This window comes from Dermochelys coriacea, chromosome 8, assembly GCF_009764565.3.
Source record: "Dermochelys coriacea isolate rDerCor1 chromosome 8, rDerCor1.pri.v4, whole genome shotgun sequence".
Lineage (NCBI taxonomy): Eukaryota > Metazoa > Chordata > Testudines > Dermochelyidae > Dermochelys > Dermochelys coriacea.
In genome coordinates this window covers 38,127,016-38,148,475 of record NC_050075.1, presented here as the reverse complement: position 1 = coordinate 38,148,475, position 21,460 = coordinate 38,127,016, and the positions used below count along the sequence as shown (strand labels likewise).

The 21,460-nt window shown below is 43.5% G+C and overlaps 3 protein-coding genes across 3 annotated transcripts; all 3 read right to left on the bottom strand.

Annotated features, from left to right (window-relative positions):
• Positions 1–11: 11 nt before the first annotated feature.
• Positions 12–5,342, bottom strand: LOC119859957 (protocadherin beta-16-like). Its single transcript, XM_043520206.1, has 2 exons — positions 2,684–5,342; positions 12–188 (listed from the first exon to the last, which is right to left on the bottom strand). The coding sequence occupies exons 1-2, from the start codon at positions 5,150–5,152 to the stop codon at positions 12–14; spliced, it is 2,646 nt and encodes an 881-aa protein (XP_043376141.1). The 5' UTR covers positions 5,153–5,342.
• Positions 5,343–8,153: 2,811 nt separating this feature from the next.
• Positions 8,154–10,890, bottom strand: LOC119859956 (protocadherin beta-16-like). Its single transcript, XM_038412895.2, has one exon. The coding sequence runs from the start codon at positions 10,695–10,697 to the stop codon at positions 8,169–8,171; it is 2,529 nt and encodes an 842-aa protein (XP_038268823.1). The 5' UTR covers positions 10,698–10,890; the 3' UTR covers positions 8,154–8,168.
• A 2,737-nt stretch (positions 10,891–13,627) lies between these two features.
• LOC119859955 (protocadherin beta-16-like) lies at positions 13,628–15,981 on the bottom strand. The gene has a single exon (XM_038412894.2). It carries the CDS (start codon positions 15,835–15,837, stop codon positions 13,714–13,716), a length of 2,124 nt encoding a protein of 707 aa, XP_038268822.2. The 5' UTR covers positions 15,838–15,981; the 3' UTR covers positions 13,628–13,713.
• Between the last annotated feature and the right edge of the window lie 5,479 nt (positions 15,982–21,460).

Sequence of the window (21,460 nt, the reverse complement as noted above, 5' to 3'; positions counted from 1 at the left end):
CAATATTGGCTTTATTTGTAATTATTCCAGCCGCCCTTTCCCTGTAATCCTTTGTCACCCGTTCCCGGCTCAAAGCCGTTGTCGTCTGGATTCAGAAGTCTGAGTGCAGTTTCCACTGAGGGCTGACGGAGTCCGAAAAGCTGCATTTTCAGCACCGTCTTTGCTAATCTCGCCACCTTGTGGCTCAGCTAAAATAAGGCATGCTATGATATTTACATTTTAAACTTACTATGTGCAGTTATTAACTGCATAGCAAAGATTTCTCTCTTAAGTACATATTGTGGTTATAACATTTCACAGTAAACACTGTGGAATATTAAAGTAGATTATTACCGATTGGAGGAGATTAAAAAGTTGCAAGATTATATAATAGTCAATTTAATTGTGATCCTTCCACACCTGTTTCTTTTGTCACACCCCCAATACTTTTATTCTTCACAGCTAAGTAAAGAAGTTACTACAAGTGGATCCCCTGTCCCATCTCTTCTCTTTTGGCCCACTAGCTTAGCGATATCCTGGAAATCTCGAAGTCCTATGGTTCCCTTGCTTATTAGGTGCCCAAGAGGAAAACTAGGAAACGGAGGCCTAGTAAACTAGAACTAATTAGTGACAGATGTATTTGTTAAGCAAACATCATATAGGTAAGTGTGGGGAAACGATCCAGTCCTGGCTTCTTCACAATGATTCTGAAAAAATGTGTCTCCCATGGCAATTGGAAGAAGCAGATCAGTGTCTTTCTCCTGATTCTCTTGTTTTATATATTTTATGGTAATACAGGCCACCACAGAAACAAGTAGAATAACCAATTGAAGCCAAAGAGATAACTAAGTATATACTCAATACCCCATCACAGTCTTATTCCATAATTATGTACTGAATTGCATATGCGCATTTGAAAACCCATCCAATAGCAGTAAATTTAGCATGGCAGAAGTGGATTGGGGCAAGTGTCCATTGTCTTTAAGAATGACATCTAGTTTTTGCTTAAAGAAGTCTCGCTCCATAATTGGTATTGTGATTTTTGTTCCCCATTTTCACTCTGACTGTGAAGAAACCTATATCAGTGGTCTTTAGCAATTGATAGGAAAGACAAGAATTCTGAGCAGAATCTCCATTTGCAGTCACCACCTTGGTCATAAGATAACCAGCTTTCGTTGCTCTGCGAACCAGGCGATTAAATGGAGAAGTGCTGTTCTGAACACGTAATAAAATGAAAGAGCCCTTGTCATTTTAATCAAATACTAACAACCTGGACAATGACTTGCTGCCTGCAAAAATCCTATTAATGCCACAATCTGCCACTATATCACTGCTATGTGTGTAATAGGGGTCTTTCACATCACTGTTGATTGTTATGGGTTCATAAACTCCAGAAGCTGTTAATAATGGTGATTTCATAGGATTTAAGTAAACATTGCCTCTTCCTTCTACAAGACCTCCCTCTGTGAAACCGCAGCCACTGCTGGCTACTCCCATTGTAAAGCGTTTGATGGAAAAATAAAGCGCAGTTTACATTTCCTTAGACAGCTCTATTTTACTTTAACGTTTCCCTGATCTCCCTCATTTCACATTCGTGTAGTGCTCCGGCAAATAGCATCTCAGAGATACACTGTCTGAAAGCACAACTGAAGAAGCACAACAAATTTCAGATTCCTTAGAGTGTTTGCAGGGAGTTCTATATAGGTCACATAGTTCTACTGCTATTGAGTTCTTGACAAATACATAAACAATTACTTTTTAAATTTCCGCTGAGAAGCTTCAACCTTGCTTTGCAAAGATCACAGACTCTGCACAGAGAGCAGTATCATAGTTTGATAAATGTTTTTAGAGAGGAAAATAGCATAGGAGAACATAAAGAAAAATACTCAAGTACAAAAATATTAGCTTGAACAGCATAAAAGTGGAAAATATGAATAAACTACAGAAAAAAATCCCTACAAAACTATCTCTAGGCATTTTTGGAAGTAATCTTAGGCCTTGTCTACAGGACAAAGATTTGTGGAAAAAAGTTATGCCACTTTAATTAAAGCCGTTTAAATAAGCCGCTGCTGCATGTCCACACTATGCTCCTTGTATCAGCAGAGCACATCCACAGTAGCAGCTCTAGCATGGACACAGGGAGCAGTGCACTGTGGGTAGCAAGCTATCTCACTGTGCAACTGGCCTCAGGGTCCTTTGGGAAGGTTTTGCATTTCCCCATGGAGCAGGTACCGCATCACCATGAAGGTTTTAACCCCATCCTTCCATGGGCATCCTTTACTAGATTCTCAGCTGCTTTTCACTGAAGTGTATATGGGAGGGGAGAGCAGAAGGAGTGTCTGTGACGGGGAGTGTGTATGGGGAGAGAGACAGAGTGTGTGTTGGGCAAGAATATGTTGGCATGCTGTCTCTTTAACTTCAGAGAGCAGCTCGAGCAACCGTCCTGAGGGAGAAGGAGAGGGACAACCCCCCCACCATCATCAGCCATCTGCTCTGCACAGCACAGCAATCTCTCACACTCTTCCGCTTCCCCCCCCCCCCCCCGTCCCACCGCAGTCAGCTCTCCCGGAGTACCACTCTGTTCCTAAAACCGGAGAAAGCAGGATTCCACATTAATGGTTCTGTGACTCCCTTATAAGTAATTTTCAGAGATGTAGAAACACATATTCAAAAAAGGTATCAATGCAAATGGAGTAAAATAAGCACTCATCTCTCTCAGAGATTCTTTCTCACCTTTCAGATGAGAGTTAATCTGAGAGTCAAGTATGGGCCCTCCTGCAGCGCTGGGGTCAGCGGGTAGGGACGGTACCAGCGGCCTGAGAAATTTAAATTCGCTCATGCCAGACCCAGTTGTCAAGCAAACCTCATAACAATAAGATTGAGGCAGAGTCCCAGTGCCACTCCTGTCCGCAGGATTTGTGGGGAAGTTGGGCTCACAATAAAAGTTCCTGGACGATGGAACATACCGCTCTCGGCACTGCCTTGTCTTGTATACACGGATGGCGATAATTGTTACCACAGAAACCAAAAAAAGGAATGAAACGAAAGACAAAGAAATGACTAAATACAGGGTTAATGTGTCCTGCTGCTCCTCCTCTTGTGGTACATCCAGTAACTGCACGTAGGCATCTGAAAACCCATCCACCAGAAGCACATTAAGGGTCGAGGTGGTGGATCTGGGCGGCTCTCCGTTGTCTCTAACCAGGACGATAAGTTTCTGTTTAACAGAGTCTGGGCTCCTTATAGGCCTGCTGGTTTTTACTTCCCCGGTTTGGAGACCCATAGCGAAGAGACCTGGGTCTGTGGCCTTCAACAAGTGATAGGAAAGCCAAGAATTCTGACGGGAATCTCCATCCACAGCCACCACCTTCGTCACCAGGTAACCCGCCTCCGCCGATCTGGGAACCAGGTCATTAGCGGGGGCGCTGTTGTTTTGCAGAGGGTATAAAATGAAGGGCGCGTTGTCATTTTCATCAATTATCACAACTCGGACAATGACTTCAGAGCTTAGTGGAGGGGACCCGCCATCCGCAGCTTTCACCGAAACCTGGAAATCCCTCGTTTGCTCATAATCCACAGACTGCAGAGCGTACACATTCCCGTTTTCGGAGTTTATGGAGAAGGGGAGGTGGCCGATGTTGCCAGGCAATGCCGAATATGTCACTTTGGCATTCTGCTCTGTGTCGAGGTCAGCAGCATGGACAGTTCCAATCAACAGGCCCGGGTGATTGTTCTCCTTCAGGTACATGACGTACGAACTTTCATTAAATACAGGGGGGTTGTCATTAATATCCGATAGCTGAACACGGATGATCCTCACGGAGGTGAGCCTCGGAGTCCCCCGGTCTGTGGCTGTGATGCTTATGTTATACTCAGGCACTTTCTCTCGGTCCAGGGGCTTTTGTGTAACGAGCCCGTAATAATTCTTCAGAGTCGATTTTAAAGCAAAAGGGACATTGTCCTGAATGGAGCAGACCGTTCTGCCATTGTCCCCGGAGTCTGGGTCTCTCACACTGAACAGGGCCACCACTGTCTCAGGGGAGGAGTCCTCGGGTATGGTGCTGGTGAGGGACGTCAGTGTCACTTCCGGGGCGTTGTCATTCATGTCCTCGATCTGCACCAGGACTTTGCAGTGCGCATATAGACCCCCGCCATCCGTGGCTTGGATGTCCATCTCATAACTGCTTCTTTCTTCATAGTCAATTATCCCCAAAACAGTGATTTCTCCGGAAAATTGATTTAATTTGAATAACTTGAGGACTCTGTCAGGCAATTGCCTGAATGAATAGGTGATTTCTGCATTTGAACCTTCATCCAAATCACTGGCTTGAACCTTAGTGACCAAAGTGTCCCGCGGACTGTTTTCCATTAACTGCACCTTGTACACTGACTGACTAAACCGGGGGAAGTTATCGTTGGTGTCAAGCACATTAATGCGTATTTGGGCTGTGCCGGTTCTCTGTGGAAGGCCCCCATCGGCAGCTGTGAGAATCAGCATCAACTGCGCCTGCTCCTCCCGATCTAATTGTTTCTCTAAAACCAACTCCGCATATTTATTGCGGTCTCCCCGGGTTTGCACATCCAGCCTGAAGTGCTCATTAGCGCTGATCGCGTAGCTCTGGATGCCGTTTGTTCCTACGTCTGAATCTTGGGCCCTTTCCAAGGGGAAGCGGCTGTTTACAGGGAGATGTTCAGGCAGCTTCAAAGGAAATTCATTTTTAGAGAATTTAGGGGAATTGTCATTCACATCATCTATCTGCACCTCCATTCGGTACAGCTGCAGTGGATTTTCCAACACAATTTCGAATTGCAGCAAACACGGGTCAATCTGTCCGCACAGATCCTCACGGTCTATTTTCTCCTTTATTATCACATCCCCGGATCCTGTGTTCAGCTTAAAGTATTGCTTGGTGCTTTTAGAAACCAGCCGGGCCCTGCGAGCAAACAATTTATCTACATCCAGATTCAAATCCTTTGCAATATTAGCCACTAGGGACCCGCTTTTCTTCTCTTCACTCACAGAATAGCGGATCGTCTCACAGGCCACCAAGGACACATACAAACATAGAAAGAAAGAAAGAACTTGCCTTTTCCTGGAGCTAGGCTCCATTCCGCCAGCCATTCCCGGGTCAGATCTGAAACGGAGGCCTCTCTGAAAAGCTGCTGCAGCCATTCATATGTTTTGCTAGAGGGAAAACGATTTGTCCTCCAGTATTGTCTTGATTTGTAATTATTCCAGCCGCCCTTTCCCTGTAATCCTTTGTCACGCGTTCCCGGCGCAGAGCCGTTGTCTTCTGCATTCAGATGTCTGAGTGCAGCTTTCACTGAGTGTTGCTGGTCTCCGGGAAGCTGTATTTTCTGCACCATCTTTGCCAATATCGCCACCTCGTGGCTCACCTAAAATAAGACATTCCATGGTATTTAGATCGTAAATTTATTATGTGCAGTTAATATTATTCTGCATAGAAAAGATTTCTCTTTTATGTACAAATTGTGCTTATAACGTTTCACTGTAAGAACTGTGAGATTTTAAAGTAGATTATTACCGATTGGAGGAGGTAGAAAGTTGAAAAATCATATAATAGTCATTGAATTGTTATCTTTCCAAAACACATTTTCTTCTCTCACATTCCAATACTTTTATTCTTCGCAGCTAGCTAAGTAAACAAGTTACTGCAATTCGCTCACCTGTCCCATTACTTATCTTTCGGCCGACTAGGTTGGAGATATCTTGGGAATCCCTAAATCCCCTACGATTGCCGTGCCTACTATGGCGCTCAACAGGAAATCTAGGAAACTGAGGCCTAATAAATTAGAACTAACTAGTGATTGACCACGTGGCTAAGCAAGCATGATATATATAATTCTGGGGTAGCGATCGAGTCCTGGCATCTACAAGCAGACATGTATCTTTCTCCTGACTTTCTTGTCTTATGTATTTTATGACAATACTGGCCACAGCAGAAACAAGAAAAAAATGAAATGAAGCCAGAGAGATTAAGTAAATATTTAATATCCCAGCATGTTCTTCTGTCGTAGTTATGTCACTGAATTGCAGATACGCATCTGAAAACCATCCACTAGCAGTATATTTAGCGTCCCAGTAGGAAACTGGGGAAGGTATACATTGTCTTTAACAATTATATCTATTTTTTTGGTTAAAGGGGTCTCGCTCCGTAATTTGCATCGTGGTGTTTCCTCCCTATTTTGGAGTCCGACAGTGAAGAGACCTGGGTCTGTGGCCTTCAGCAGTTGATGGGAACGACAAGAATTCTTACCAGAAGCTTCATCTACAGCCACCACCTTGTTCACAAGGTAACCGGCTTCTGCCGATCTGGGAACCAGGTCATTAAATGGCAGAGGCTAGAACAACACATCTCAAAATTGTTAATTTACTGTGTCCAATTATTACCTGCATAGCAAAGATTTCTCTCTGTTAGGTACAGAATGTGTACCTAACAAATATTTCAAAGTAAGGAAGTGGTTAACCCAGGTTATTTCCCATTAAACGAGGAATAGTTATAAAGTATTAGAAAAAATAATCCCACTTGTGATACTTCCACAATCCCTTTTCCTCTCTCACATCCCAGCCCTTTTATTTTCCATAGCTACATATGTAAAACAAGTCAATGCAATTCGCTCACCTGTGTCACCGATTCTCTTTCGTCCACGAGGTCACCTGGAAACCCACCGAAGTCTCATGATTCTCTGGCCTAGTATGGTGCTAATCAGGAAAACAAGGAAACTGCGGCTTAAGAAACGAACTAATGGGTGGTCGACCCGGTGGTTAAGCAAATATCATATATGTAGCTCTGGGGAAGGGATCCAATTCTGTTTTCTACACAATGATACAACAAAATGGGTCTCCCGTGGCAACTGGAAGACGCAAACATGTATCTTTCTCCTGATTTTCTTGTCTTATGTATGTTTATGGCATCATAGGCCACAGCAGAAACAAGAAAAGGAAATGAAACTGAAGCGAAACACATTACTAAATATATATTTAACATGCCATCCTGCTCCTCTTCCGTAGTTACGTCACTGACTGACTGGCTCGCATATGTTCATATGAAAACACATTAGCTAGCAGTATATTTGGCGTCACAGCTGTGGAGTGCGGTAGGTATCCCTGGTCTTTAACAATGGTAACTAATTTTGACTTAATGTGGTCTCGCTCCGAAATTTAAATTTAAAGTCTCTCGGTCTTTCCTTCTCCATGTTGGAGTCGGACGGTCAAGAGACCTGGGTATGTGGCTCTAAGCAGTTCGTAGGAAAGCCAAGAATTCTGACCAGAGTCTCCATGTACCTTAGTCACAAGGTAAGTTGCCCCAGTTGCTGTGCGAATCAGGTCTTTAAGGGGAGCGGCTGTTCTGAAAACGGTGTAAAATGAAGGGGTCGTTGTCATTTTAATCAAATAATAACTTGGACAATGACTTGCTGTCTGCAAATATATTGATGCCATCAGCTGCCACTATATATGCATGTAATAGGGGTCTTTCACATCAGTGTTGATTGCTATGGGTTCATAAACTCCAGAAGCTGTAAATTACGGAGACTTCATAGGATTTAAGTAAACATTGCCTCTTCCTTTTATAAGTACCTCCCACTGTGAAACCGCAGCCACGGCTGGCTACTCCCATTGCAAAGGGTTTGATGGACAAATAAAGTGCAATTTACATTTCTTCAGATAGAACTATTTTACTTTAACGGTTCCCTGATCTCCGTCATTTCACATTCTCGCAGTAGCCCGGCAATTTGCGCCTCATATAGATTCATCGTCCGAAAACACAACTGAAGAAGCAAGGGCGGACTCAGATTCTTTGTAACATTTCAGATTCCCTAGATTCGCACCGTGCATAACATTATCTAGGTCACATAATTCCGGTGCTATCATAAACAATTACTTTTAAAAACTTCCTTAGACAAGCTTCAACCTTCCTTTGCAGAGATCCGAGACTCAGCACAGAGACCAGTATCACACTTTGATAAATGATCTTTTTTTCTTTTGGGGGGGATAGGGAGTAGGGTGGGCTGAGGTGGAGTGTGGGGGAATAGCATAGAAAACTACTTAAGTGGAATTACATTAACTTGGACATAATGCAGGTATAGAAGATGAACAATAAACTACCGAAAAAGCTCCATACGAAAAAAAAATCTCTAGACATATATGCAAGTAATCTAAGTAATTTTCAGAGCAGTAGAAAAAACATATTAAACCAAGGTATTGATGCAAATAGAGTGAAATAAGCACTCATCTCTCTCAGAGATTCTTTCTCCAACTTCAGATAAGAGTTAATCTGAGAGTCAAGAACTGACCCTCCTGCAGCGCTGGGGTCAGCGGGTAGGGACGGTACCAGCGGCCTGAGAAATTTAAATTCGCTCGTGCCAGACCCAGTTGTCAAGCAAACCTCATAACAATAAGATTGAGGCAGAGTCCCAGTGCCGCTCCTGTCCGCAGGATTTGTGGGGAAGTTGGGCTCACAATAAAAGTTCCTGGACGATGGAACATACCGCTCTCGGCACTGCCTTGTCTTGTATACACGGATGGCGATAATTGTTACCACAGAAACCAAAAAAAGGAATGAAACGAAAGACAAAGAAATGACTAAATACAGGGTTAATGTGTCCTGCTGCTCCTCCTCTTGTGGTACATCCAGTAACTGCACGTAGGCGTCTAAAAACCCATCCACCAGAAGCACATTAAGGGTCGAGGTGGTGGATCTGGGCGGCTCTCCGTTGTCTCTAACCAGGACGATAAGTTTCTGCTTAACAGAGTCTGGGCTCCTTATAGGCCTGCTGGTTTTTACTTCCCCGGTTTGGAGACCCACAGCGAAGAGACCTGGGTCTGTGGCCTTCAACAAGTGATAGGAAAGCCAAGAATTCTGACCGGAATCTCCATCCACAGCCACCACCTTCGTCACCAGGTAACCCGCCTCCGCCGATCTGGGAACCAGGTCATTAGCGGGGGCGCTGTTGTTTTGCAGAGGGTATAAAATGAAGGGCGCGTTGTCATTTTCATCAATTATCACAACTCGGACAATGACTTCAGAGCTCAGTGGAGGGGACCCGCCATCCGCAGCTTTCACCGAAACCTGGAAATCCCTCGTTTGCTCATAATCCACAGACTGCAGAGCGTACACATTCCCGTTTTCGGAGTTTATGGAGAAGGGGAGGTGGCCGATGTTGCCAGGCAATGCCGAATATGTCACTTTGGCATTCTGCTCTGTGTCGAGGTCAGCAGCATGGACAGTTCCAATCAACAGGCCCGGGTGATTGTTCTCCTTCAGGTACATGACGTACGAACTTTCATTAAATACAGGGGGGTTGTCATTAATATCCGATAGCTGAACACGGATGATCCTCACGGAGGTGAGCCTCGGAGTCCCCCGGTCTGTGGCCGTGATGCTTATGTTATACTCAGGCACTTTCTCTCGGTCCAGGGGCTTTTGTGTAACGAGCTCGTAATAATTCTTCAGAGTCGATTTTAAAGCAAAAGGGACATTGTCCTGAATGGAGCAGAGCGTTCTGCCATTGTCCCCGGAGTCTGGGTCTCTCACACTGAACAGGGCCACCACTGTCTCAGGGGAGGAGTCCTCGGGTATGGTGCTGGTGAGGGACGTCAGTGTCACTTCCGGGGCGTTGTCATTCATGTCCTCGATCTGCACCAGGACTTTGCAGTGCGCATATAGACCCCCGCCATCCGTGGCTTGGATGTCCATCTCATAACTGCTTCTTTCTTCATAGTCAATTATCCCCAAAACAGTGATTTCTCCGGAAAATTGATTTAATTTGAATAACTTGAGGACTCTGTCAGGCAATTGCCTGAATGAATAGGTGATTTCTGCATTTGAACCTTCATCCAAATCACTGGCCTCAACCTTAGTGACCAAAGTGTCCCGCGGACTGTTTTCCATTAACTGCACCTTGTACACTGACTGACTAAACCGGGGGAAGTTATCGTTGGTGTCAAGCACATTAATGCGTATTTGGGCTGTGCCGGTTCTCTGTGGAAGGCCCCCATCGGCAGCTATGAGAATCAGCATCAACTGCGCCTGCTCCTCCCGATCTAATTGTTTCTCTAAAACCAACTCCGCATATTTATTGCGGTCTCCCCGGGTTTGCACATCCAGCCTGAAGTGCTCATTAGCGCTGATCGCGTAGCTCTGGATGCCGTTTGTTCCTACGTCTGAATCTTGGGCCCTTTCCAAGGGGAAGCGGCTGTTTACAGGGAGATGTTCAGGCAGCTTCAAAGGAAATTCATTTTTAGAGAATTTAGGGGAATTGTCATTCACATCATCTATCTGCACCTCCATTCGGTACAGCTGCAGTGGATTTTCCAACACAATTTCGAATTGCAGCAAACACGGGTCAATCTGTCCGCACAGATCCTCACGGTCTATTTTCTCCTTTATTATCACATCCCCGGATCCTGTGTTCAGCTTAAAGTATTGCTTGGTGCTTTTAGAAACCAGCCGGGCCCTGCGAGCAAACAATTTATCTACATCCAGATTCAAATCCTTTGCAATATTAGCCACTAGGGACCCGCTTTTCTTCTCTTCACTCACAGAATAGCGGATCGTCTCACAGGCCACCAAGGACACATACAAACATAGAAAGAAAGAAAGAACTTGCCTTTTCCTGGAGCTAGGCTCCATTCCGCCAGCCATTCCCGGGTCAGATCTGAAACGGAGGCCTCTCTGAAAAGCTGCTGCAGCCATTCATATGTTTTGCTAGAGGGAAAACGATTTGTCCTCCAGTATTGTCTTGATTTGTAATTATTCCAGCCGCCCTTTCCCTGTAATCCTTTGTCACGCGTTCCCGGCGCAGAGCCGTTGTCTTCTGCATTCAGATGTCTGAGTGCAGCTTTCACTGAGTGTTGCTGGTCTCCGGGAAGCTGTATTTTCTGCACCATCTTTGCCAATATCGCCACCTCGTGGCTCACCTAAAATAAGACATTCCATGGTATTTAGATCGTAAATTTATTATGTGCAGTTAATATTATTCTGCATAGAAAAGATTTCTCTTTTATGTACAAATTGTGCTTATAACGTTTCACTGTAAGAACTGTGAGATTTTAAAGTAGATTATTACCGATTGGAGGAGGTAGAAAGTTGAAAAATCATATAATAGTCATTGAATTGTTATCTTTCCAAAACACATTTTCTTCTCTCACATTCCAATACTTTTATTCTTCGCAGCTAGCTAAGTAAACAAGTTACTGCAATTCGCTCACCTGTCCCATTACTTATCTTTCGGCCGACTAGGTTGGAGATATCTTGGGAATCCCTAAATCCCCTACGATTGCCGTGCCTACTATGGCGCTCAACAGGAAATCTAGGAAACTGAGGCCTAATAAATTAGAACTAACTAGTGATTGACCACGTGGCTAAGCAAGCATGATATATATAATTCTGGGGTAGCGATCGAGTCCTGGCATCTACAAGCAGACATGTATCTTTCTCCTGACTTTCTTGTCTTATGTATTTTATGACAATACTGGCCACAGCAGAAACAAGAAAAAAATGAAATGAAGCCAGAGAGATTAAGTAAATATTTAATATCCCAGCATGTTCTTCTGTCGTAGTTATGTCACTGAATTGCAGATACGCATCTGAAAACCATCCACTAGCAGTATATTTAGCGTCCCAGTAGGAAACTGGGGAAGGTATACATTGTCTTTAACAATTATATCTATTTTTTTGGTTAAAGGGGTCTCGCTCCGTAATTTGCATCGTGGTGTTTCCTCCCTATTTTGGAGTCCGACAGTGAAGAGACCTGGGTCTGTGGCCTTCAGCAGTTGATGGGAACGACAAGAATTCTTACCAGAAGCTTCATCTACAGCCACCACCTTGTTCACAAGGTAACCGGCTTCTGCCGATCTGGGAACCAGGTCATTAAATGGCAGAGGCTAGAACAACACATCTCAAAATTGTTAATTTACTGTGTCCAATTATTACCTGCATAGCAAAGATTTCTCTCTGTTAGGTACAGAATGTGTACCTAACAAATATTTCAAAGTAAGGAAGTGGTTAACCCAGGTTATTTCCCATTAAACGAGGAATAGTTATAAAGTATTAGAAAAAATAATCCCACTTGTGATACTTCCACAATCCCTTTTCCTCTCTCACATCCCAGCCCTTTTATTTTCCATAGCTACATATGTAAAACAAGTCAATGCAATTCGCTCACCTGTGTCACCGATTCTCTTTCGTCCACGAGGTCACCTGGAAACCCACCGAAGTCTCATGATTCTCTGGCCTAGTATGGTGCTAATCAGGAAAACAAGGAAACTGCGGCTTAAGAAACGAACTAATGGGTGGTCGACCCGGTGGTTAAGCAAATATCATATATGTAGCTCTGGGGAAGGGATCCAATTCTGTTTTCTACACAATGATACAACAAAATGGGTCTCCCGTGGCAACTGGAAGACGCAAACATGTATCTTTCTCCTGATTTTCTTGTCTTATGTATGTTTATGGCATCATAGGCCACAGCAGAAACAAGAAAAGGAAATGAAACTGAAGCGAAACACATTACTAAATATATATTTAACATGCCATCCTGCTCCTCTTCCGTAGTTACGTCACTGACTGACTGGCTCGCATATGTTCATATGAAAACACATTAGCTAGCAGTATATTTGGCGTCACAGCTGTGGAGTGCGGTAGGTATCCCTGGTCTTTAACAATGGTAACTAATTTTGACTTAATGTGGTCTCGCTCCGAAATTTAAATTTAAAGTCTCTCGGTCTTTCCTTCTCCATGTTGGAGTCGGACGGTCAAGAGACCTGGGTATGTGGCTCTAAGCAGTTCGTAGGAAAGCCAAGAATTCTGACCAGAGTCTCCATGTACCTTAGTCACAAGGTAAGTTGCCCCAGTTGCTGTGCGAATCAGGTCTTTAAGGGGAGCGGCTGTTCTGAAAACGGTGTAAAATGAAGGGGTCGTTGTCATTTTAATCAAATAATAACTTGGACAATGACTTGCTGTCTGCAAATATATTGATGCCATCAGCTGCCACTATATATGCATGTAATAGGGGTCTTTCACATCAGTGTTGATTGCTATGGGTTCATAAACTCCAGAAGCTGTAAATTACGGAGACTTCATAGGATTTAAGTAAACATTGCCTCTTCCTTTTATAAGTACCTCCCACTGTGAAACCGCAGCCACGGCTGGCTACTCCCATTGCAAAGGGTTTGATGGACAAATAAAGTGCAATTTACATTTCTTCAGATAGAACTATTTTACTTTAACGGTTCCCTGATCTCCGTCATTTCACATTCTCGCAGTAGCCCGGCAATTTGCGCCTCATATAGATTCATCGTCCGAAAACACAACTGAAGAAGCAAGGGCGGACTCAGATTCTTTGTAACATTTCAGATTCCCTAGATTCGCACCGTGCATAACATTATCTAGGTCACATAATTCCGGTGCTATCATAAACAATTACTTTTAAAAACTTCCTTAGACAAGCTTCAACCTTCCTTTGCAGAGATCCGAGACTCAGCACAGAGACCAGTATCACACTTTGATAAATGATCTTTTTTTCTTTTGGGGGGGATAGGGAGTAGGGTGGGCTGAGGTGGAGTGTGGGGGAATAGCATAGAAAACTACTTAAGTGGAATTACATTAACTTGGACATAATGCAGGTATAGAAGATGAACAATAAACTACCGAAAAAGCTCCATACGAAAAAAAAATCTCTAGACATATATGCAAGTAATCTAAGTAATTTTCAGAGCAGTAGAAAAAACATATTAAACCAAGGTATTGATGCAAATAGAGTGAAATAAGCACTCATCTCTCTCAGAGATTCTTTCTCCAACTTCAGATAAGAGTTAATCTGAGAGTCAAGAACTGACCCTCCTGCAGCGCTGGGGTCAGCGGGTAGGGACGGTACCAGCGGCCTGAGAAATTTAAATTCGCTCGTGCCAGACCCAGTTGTCAAGCAAACCTCATAACAATAAGATTGAGGCAGAGTCCCAGTGCCGCTCCTGTCCGCAGGATTTGTGGGGAAGTTGGGCTCACAATAAAAGTTCCTGGACGATGGAACATACCGCTCTCGGCACTGCCTTGTCTTGTATACACGGATGGCGATAATTGTTACCACAGAAACCAAAAAAAGGAATGAAACGAAAGACAAAGAAATGACTAAATACAGGGTTAATGTGTCCTGCTGCTCCTCCTCTTGTGGTACATCCAGTAACTGCACGTAGGCGTCTAAAAACCCATCCACCAGAAGCACATTAAGGGTCGAGGTGGTGGATCTGGGCGGCTCTCCGTTGTCTCTAACCAGGACGATAAGTTTCTGCTTAACAGAGTCTGGGCTCCTTATAGGCCTGCTGGTTTTTACTTCCCCGGTTTGGAGACCCACAGCGAAGAGACCTGGGTCTGTGGCCTTCAACAAGTGATAGGAAAGCCAAGAATTCTGACCGGAATCTCCATCCACAGCCACCACCTTCGTCACCAGGTAACCCGCCTCCGCCGATCTGGGAACCAGGTCATTAGCGGGGGCGCTGTTGTTTTGCAGAGGGTATAAAATGAAGGGCGCGTTGTCATTTTCATCAATTATCACAACTCGGACAATGACTTCAGAGCTCAGTGGAGGGGACCCGCCATCCGCAGCTTTCACCGAAACCTGGAAATCCCTCGTTTGCTCATAATCCACAGACTGCAGAGCGTACACATTCCCGTTTTCGGAGTTTATGGAGAAGGGGAGGTGGCCGATGTTGCCAGGCAATGCCGAATATGTCACTTTGGCATTCTGCTCTGTGTCGAGGTCAGCAGCATGGACAGTTCCAATCAACAGGCCCGGGTGATTGTTCTCCTTCAGGTACATGACGTACGAACTTTCATTAAATACAGGGGGGTTGTCATTAATATCCGATAGCTGAACACGGATGATCCTCACGGAGGTGAGCCTCGGAGTCCCCCGGTCTGTGGCCGTGATGCTTATGTTATACTCAGGCACTTTCTCTCGGTCCAGGGGCTTTTGTGTAACGAGCTCGTAATAATTCTTCAGAGTCGATTTTAAAGCAAAAGGGACATTGTCCTGAATGGAGCAGAGCGTTCTGCCATTGTCCCCGGAGTCTGGGTCTCTCACACTGAACAGGGCCACCACTGTCTCAGGGGAGGAGTCCTCGGGTATGGTGCTGGTGAGGGACGTCAGTGTCACTTCCGGGGCGTTGTCATTCATGTCCTCGATCTGCACCAGGACTTTGCAGTGCGCATATAGACCCCCGCCATCCGTCGCTTGGATGTCCATCTCATAACTGCTTCTTTCTTCATAGTCAATTATCCCCAAAACAGTGATTTCTCCGGAAAATTGATTTAATTTGAATAACTTGAGGACTCTGTCAGGCAATTGCCTGAATGAATAGGTGATTTCTGCATTTGAACCTTCATCCAAATCACTGGCCTCAACCTTAGTGACCAAAGTGTCCCGCGGACTGTTTTCCATTAACTGCACCTTGTACACTGACTGACTAAACCGGGGGAAGTTATCGTTGGTGTCAAGCACATTAATGCGTATTTGGGCTGTGCCGGTTCTCTGTGGAAGGCCCCCATCGGCAGCTATGAGAATCAGCATCAACTGCGCCTGCTCCTCCCGATCTAATTGTTTCTCTAAAACCAACTCCGCATATTTATTGCGGTCTCCCCGGGTTTGCACATCCAGCCTGAAGTGCTCATTAGCGCTGATCGCGTAGCTCTGGATGCCGTTTGTTCCTACGTCTGAATCTTGGGCCCTTTCCAAGGGGAAGCGGCTGTTTACAGGGAGATGTTCAGGCAGCTTCAAAGGAAATTCATTTTTAGAGAATTTAGGGGAATTGTCATTCACATCATCTATCTGCACCTCCATTCGGTACAGCTGCAGTGGATTTTCCAACACAATTTCGAATTGCAGCAAACACGGGTCAATCTGTCCGCACAGATCCTCACGGTCTATTTTCTCCTTTATTATCACATCCCCGGATCCTGTGTTCAGCTTAAAGTATTGCTTGGTGCTTTTAGAAACCAGCCGGGCCCTGCGAGCAAACAATTTATCTGCATCCAGATTCAAATCCTTTGCAATATTAGCCACTAGGGACCCGCTTTTCTTCTCTTCACTCACAGAATAGCGGATCGTCTCACAGGCCACCAAGGACACATACAAACATAGAAAGCAAGAAAGCAAGAAAGAAAGCAAGAAAGCAAGAAAGAAAGAAAGAAAGAAAGAACTTGCCTTTTCCTGGAGCTGGGCTCCATTCCGCCAGCCATTCCCGGGTCAGATCTGAAACAAAGGCCTCTCTGAAAAGCTGCTGCAGCCATTCATATGTTGTGCTAGAGGGAAAACGATTTGTCCTCCAGTATTGTCTTTATTTGTAATTATTCCAGCCGCCCTTTCCCTGTAATCCTTTGTCACCCGTTCCCGGCGCAGAGCCGTCGTCTGGATTCAGATGTCTGATTGCAGCTTTCACTGAGGCCTGGCGGAGTCCGAAAAGCTACATTTTCAGCACCGTCTTTGGTAATATTGCCACCTTGCGGCTCAGCTAAAATACGACATCTAAGGTTTTACAGTATAAGCTTATTGCGTGAGGTTACTCGCTGCCTGGCAAAGATTTCTCTTTTAAACATAATTTGTGATTATAATATTTCACAGTCAGAACTTCTTAACCGAGATTACATTCCATTATATGGGAGAGAATTATAAATTAATAGAGAAATAAAATGGATTCTCATACTTCCACATCTTTTCTTCTCTAACATCCCAGAACGTTTATTCTAGTCAGGCAAATACCATAAAACACCTCAATGCAATTCTCTCATGTGTCCCGTTGCTTCTATTTCTTCCGCGAGGTTGTCGATATCTTGGGTACCCACCGAAGTCCTATAATTCCCTTCTTTATTTGGGTCCTTAACAGGAAAACCAGGAAACTGAGGCCTGAAAAACCTGAACTCACTGTTGATCAACCATCAGATATGTAGTTCTGGCGAAGGGATCCTTCCCCCTTTTTTTTTAAGAGAGCAACGGGAAGACGTCACATGCATCTTTTCCCTGGTTTTCTTGTGTTACCTATTGTACAGCGGTATGGACCACGACAGAAACAAGAAAAAATGAAATTGAAGCCAATTTCAATTTAAGTATATATTTATATTTAATATGCCACTCTACTCCTCTTTCGTAGTTACACACAGCGCAGGCCACAGAATCTCACCCACCCACTCCTGTGAAAAACCTCACCCATGTCTGAGCTATTGAAGTCCTTAAATCATGGTTCAAAGACTTCAAGGAGCAGAGAAGCCTCCCTCAAGTCAACCATTCCCCATGCTACAGAGGAAGGCGAAAAACCTCCAGGGCCTCTCCAATCTGCCCTGGAGGAAAATTCCTTCCGGGCCCCAAATATGGCAATCAGCTAAACCCTAAGCATATGGGCAAGATTCACCAGTCAGATACTACAGAAAATTCTTTCCTGGGTAACTCAGATCCCATCCATCTAATATCTCATCTCAGGGGATTTGGCCTATTTACCCTGAATATTTAAAGATCAATTACTTACCAAAATCCCATTATCCCATCATACCATCTCCTCCATAAACTTATCAAGTAGAATTTTAAAACCAGATAGATCTTTTGCCCCCACTGCTTCCCTTGGAAGGTTATTCCAAAACTTCACTCCTCTGATGGTTAAAAACCTTCGTCTGATTTCAAGTCTAAACTTCCTGGTGGCCAGTTTATACCCATTTGTTCTTGTGTCCACATTGGTGCCTAGCTGAAATAGTTCCTCTCCCTCTCCTGTATTTATCCCTCTGATATATTTATAGAGAGCAATCATATCTCCCCTCAACCTTCTTTTAGTTAGGCTAAACAAGCCAAGCTCCTTAAGTCTCCTTTCATAAGACAAGTTTTCCATTCCTCGGATCATCCTAGTAGCCCTTCTCTGTACTTGCTCCAGTTTGAATTCATCCTTTTTAAACATGGGAGACCAGAACTGCACACAGTATTCCAGGTGAGGTCTCACCAGTGCCTTGTATAATGGTACTAAAACCTCCTTATCCCTACTGGAAATGCCTCTCCTGATGTATCCCAAAACCGCATTAGCTTTTTTCACAGCCATATCACATTGGCAGCTCATAGTCATCCTATGATCAACCAATACTCCAAGGTACTTCTCCTCTTCTGTTACTTCTAATTGATGCGTCCCCAACTTATAACTAAAATTCTTGTTATTAATCCCTAAATGCATGACCTTACACTTCTCACTATTAAATTTCATCCTATTACTATTACTCCAGTTTACAAGATCATCCAGATCCTCCTGTATAATATCCCAATCCTTCTCCGAATTGGCAATACCTCCCAGCTTTGTATCATCTGCAAACTTTATTAGCACACTCCCACTTTTTGTGCCAAGGTCAGTAATAAAAAGATTAAATAAGATTGGTCCCAAAACCGATCTCTGAGGAACTCCACTGGTAACCTCCCTCCAACCTGACAGTTCACCTTTCAGAAGGACCTGTTGCAGTCTCCCCTTTAACCAATTCCTTATCCACCTTTGGTGTTCATATTGATCCCCATCTTCTCCAATTTAACTAATAATTCCCCATGTGGCATGGTATCAAATGCCTTACTGAAATCTAGGTAAATTAGATCCACTGCATTTCCTTTATCTAAAAAATCTGTTACCTTTTCAAAAAAGGAGATTAGGTTGGTTTGGCATGATCTACCTTTTGTAAAACCATGTTGTATTTTGTCCCATTTACCATTGACTTCAATGTCCTTAACTAATTTCTCCTTCAAAATTTTTTCCAGGACCATGCATACTACAGATGTCAAACTAACTGGCCTGTGGTTACCTGGATCACTTTTTTTTTTCCTTTCTTAAAAATAGGAACTATATTAGCAATTCTCCAATCATTCGGTACTACTCCTGAGTTTACAGATTCATTAATAATTCTTGCTAATGGGCTTGCAATTTCAGGTGCCAATTCCTTTAATATTCTTGGATGAAGATATCTGGGCCCCCCGATTTAGTCCCATTAAGCTGTTTCAGTTTTGCTTCTACCTCAGATATGGTAATATCTACCTCTTTATCCTCATTCCCATTTGTCATGCTACCATTATCCCCAAGATCCTCTTTAGCCTTATTAAAGACTGAGGCAAAGTATTTGTTTAGATATTGGGCCATGCCTAGATTATCTTTAACCTCCAATTCATCCTCAGTGTTAAGCAGCCCCACTTCTTCTTTCTTAGTTTTCTTCTTATTTATATGGCTATAGAACCTTTTACTATTGGTTTTAATTCCCTTTGCAAGGTCCAACTCTACTCGACTTTTAGCCTGTCTCACTTTATCCCTACATGTTCTGACCTCAATTAGGTAGCTTTCCTTGCTGATCCCTCCCATCTTCCACTCCCTGTATGCTTTCTGCTTCTTCTTAATCACCTCTCTAAGATGCTTGCTCATCCATCTTGGTCTACAACTCCTTCCTATGAATTTTTTCCCCTTTCTTGGGATACAGGCTTCTGATAGCTTCTGCAATTTTGATTTAAAGTAATCCCAGGCCTCCTCTACCTTTAGATACGTAAGTTCTTCAGTCCAATCCACTTCCCTAACTAATTTCCCTAATTTTTGAAAGTCAGCCCTTTTGAAATCAAAAACCCTAGTTGCAGATTTATTTTTGTTAATCCTTCCATTTAGTTTGAACTGAATTAGCTCATGATCACTTGAGCCAAGATTGTCCCCTATAACCATTTCTTCTATGAGGTCCTCGCTACTCACCAAAATTAAATCTAAAATGGCATCCCCTCTAGTCGGTTCAGCAACTACTTGATGAAGGAATCCATCAGCTATCGCATCTAGGAAAATCTGAGCCCTATTATTATTACTAGCACTGGTCCTCCAGTCTATATCTGGGAAGTTAAAGTCTCTCATGATCACGCAGTTTCCATTAGTATTTACTTTATTAAAGACATTAAAAAGGGCTCTATCCTTATCCAAATTAGATCCCGGAAGTCTATAGCACACCCCAAGCACTATCGTAAGATAGGCTTTACTCGTTTTCTTCCCCAATGTAATTTTTGCCCAGATGGATTCTGTCTTATCCATTGCATCGCTTCTTATTTCTTTACATTCGACCTCATCATTGATATACAATGCTACTCCACCCCCTTTACCTTTGTTTCTGTCTTTCCTAAACAGCACATACCCTTCAATACCTTTAGTCCAGTCATGACTACTATTCCACCATGTTTCTGTTATCCCTATAATATCTGGTTTCACTTCCTGCACCAGTAGCTCTAGTTCCTCCATTTTGTTACCTAGGCTCCTCGCATTGGTGTATAAACATCTTAATTTTTGCTGTTTGGCCTCGCTCACATTTTGTACCCTATTAGGCACAGTCATTCTACAGCCAGTATAACCTATTAGACTAGTATCCCCACTGCCCTTGCTCCTTATATACATTCTCCTACCCACGTCTGTATCCTTTCTTACTTCGTCTTCTTCCCTCTCAATGTTAAAATCTGGCATGGAGATTTCCTGGACATCTCCCATCGATCTCCCCCTAATTCCTAGTTTAAAGCTCTCGTTATCAGTTGTGCCAGCCTCCATCCTAGAAGTCTATTTCCTTCCCTACTCAGATGAAGTCCATCCCGAGAGAACTGTCCTCTGTCCGTGAATGCCTCCCAGTGGCCATACATCCCAAAGCCCTCCTCATAGCACCACTGCCTAAGCCATCTGTTGACAGTCACAATCTTGTCACACCTTTGTTGCCCTTCTCTAGGAACAGGAAGGATCCTGCTAAAGATCACCTGAGCATCAATTTCCTTAAGCGTCTTCCCCAGCCTAACATAGTCTCCCTTAATACTTTCCAGCAAGAATCTAACCGTATCGTTTGTTCCCACATGAAGGATAATTAGGGGATTCTTTCCCGCTCCATTTAGGATCCTTTTCAACCTCAGGTCTACATCCAGTATCTTCCCTTTTGGTAGGGGGATTTTAAACCTTTGGGTCTAGAGGTTTTTTTTTAAATCAAAGTTATTGTTAGGTTTATTTCCAAACCCCTCTTCACCAGGATGTCATGGGGATTTTAATTCCTCTGGAATTTGTCCCTCTGATGGGACCTTGATTCAACATATTCATCAGCAATGTCTGCAGCCTCAAAAATGGTGAAGGGTTTTGTTTTTTGTCACAAATGGCTGCCTTTACCTCATTTGGCACTATCCATAACAATTTGCTCCTGGGACATCAGATCAGTTTTCCATAATAACCTTCAGCCCGCACTCCTATGCTCTATTTTCTCATAAAATTACATCTTTTATGTACATATTCAACATGCGAGATATTTAGCCATTTTGAAGTTTCTTCAATCAATAGGTGTCGGGTAATTTTTTTAAAATTTCTTGTATACCTTAGCATCACTCTCTTCTTTATTATTAAGTCTTGGCTCACCTTCTCTTATTCTGGTTAAGAGAATAGACATTGGTTTATTCTCTTGAATACTGT

Bases quoted from the DNA above. Each gene is read 5' to 3' on its own strand.
- LOC119859956 (XM_038412895.2), bottom strand. From the start codon at position 10,697: ATGGCTGCAGCAGCTTTTCAGAGAGGCCTCCGTTTCAGATCTGACCCG.
- LOC119859955 (XM_038412894.2), bottom strand. From the start codon at position 15,837: ATGGAGGTGCAGATAGATGATGTGAATGACAATTCCCCTAAATTCTCT.
- LOC119859957 (XM_043520206.1), bottom strand. From the start codon at position 5,152: ATGGCTGCAGCAGCTTTTCAGAGAGGCCTCCGTTTCAGATCTGACCCG. The intron at 189-2,683 runs GCTTATTTTACT...GCCTTATTTTAG, and splicing joins AATCTCTGAGAGAGATGAGT to CTGAGCCACAAGGTGGCGAG.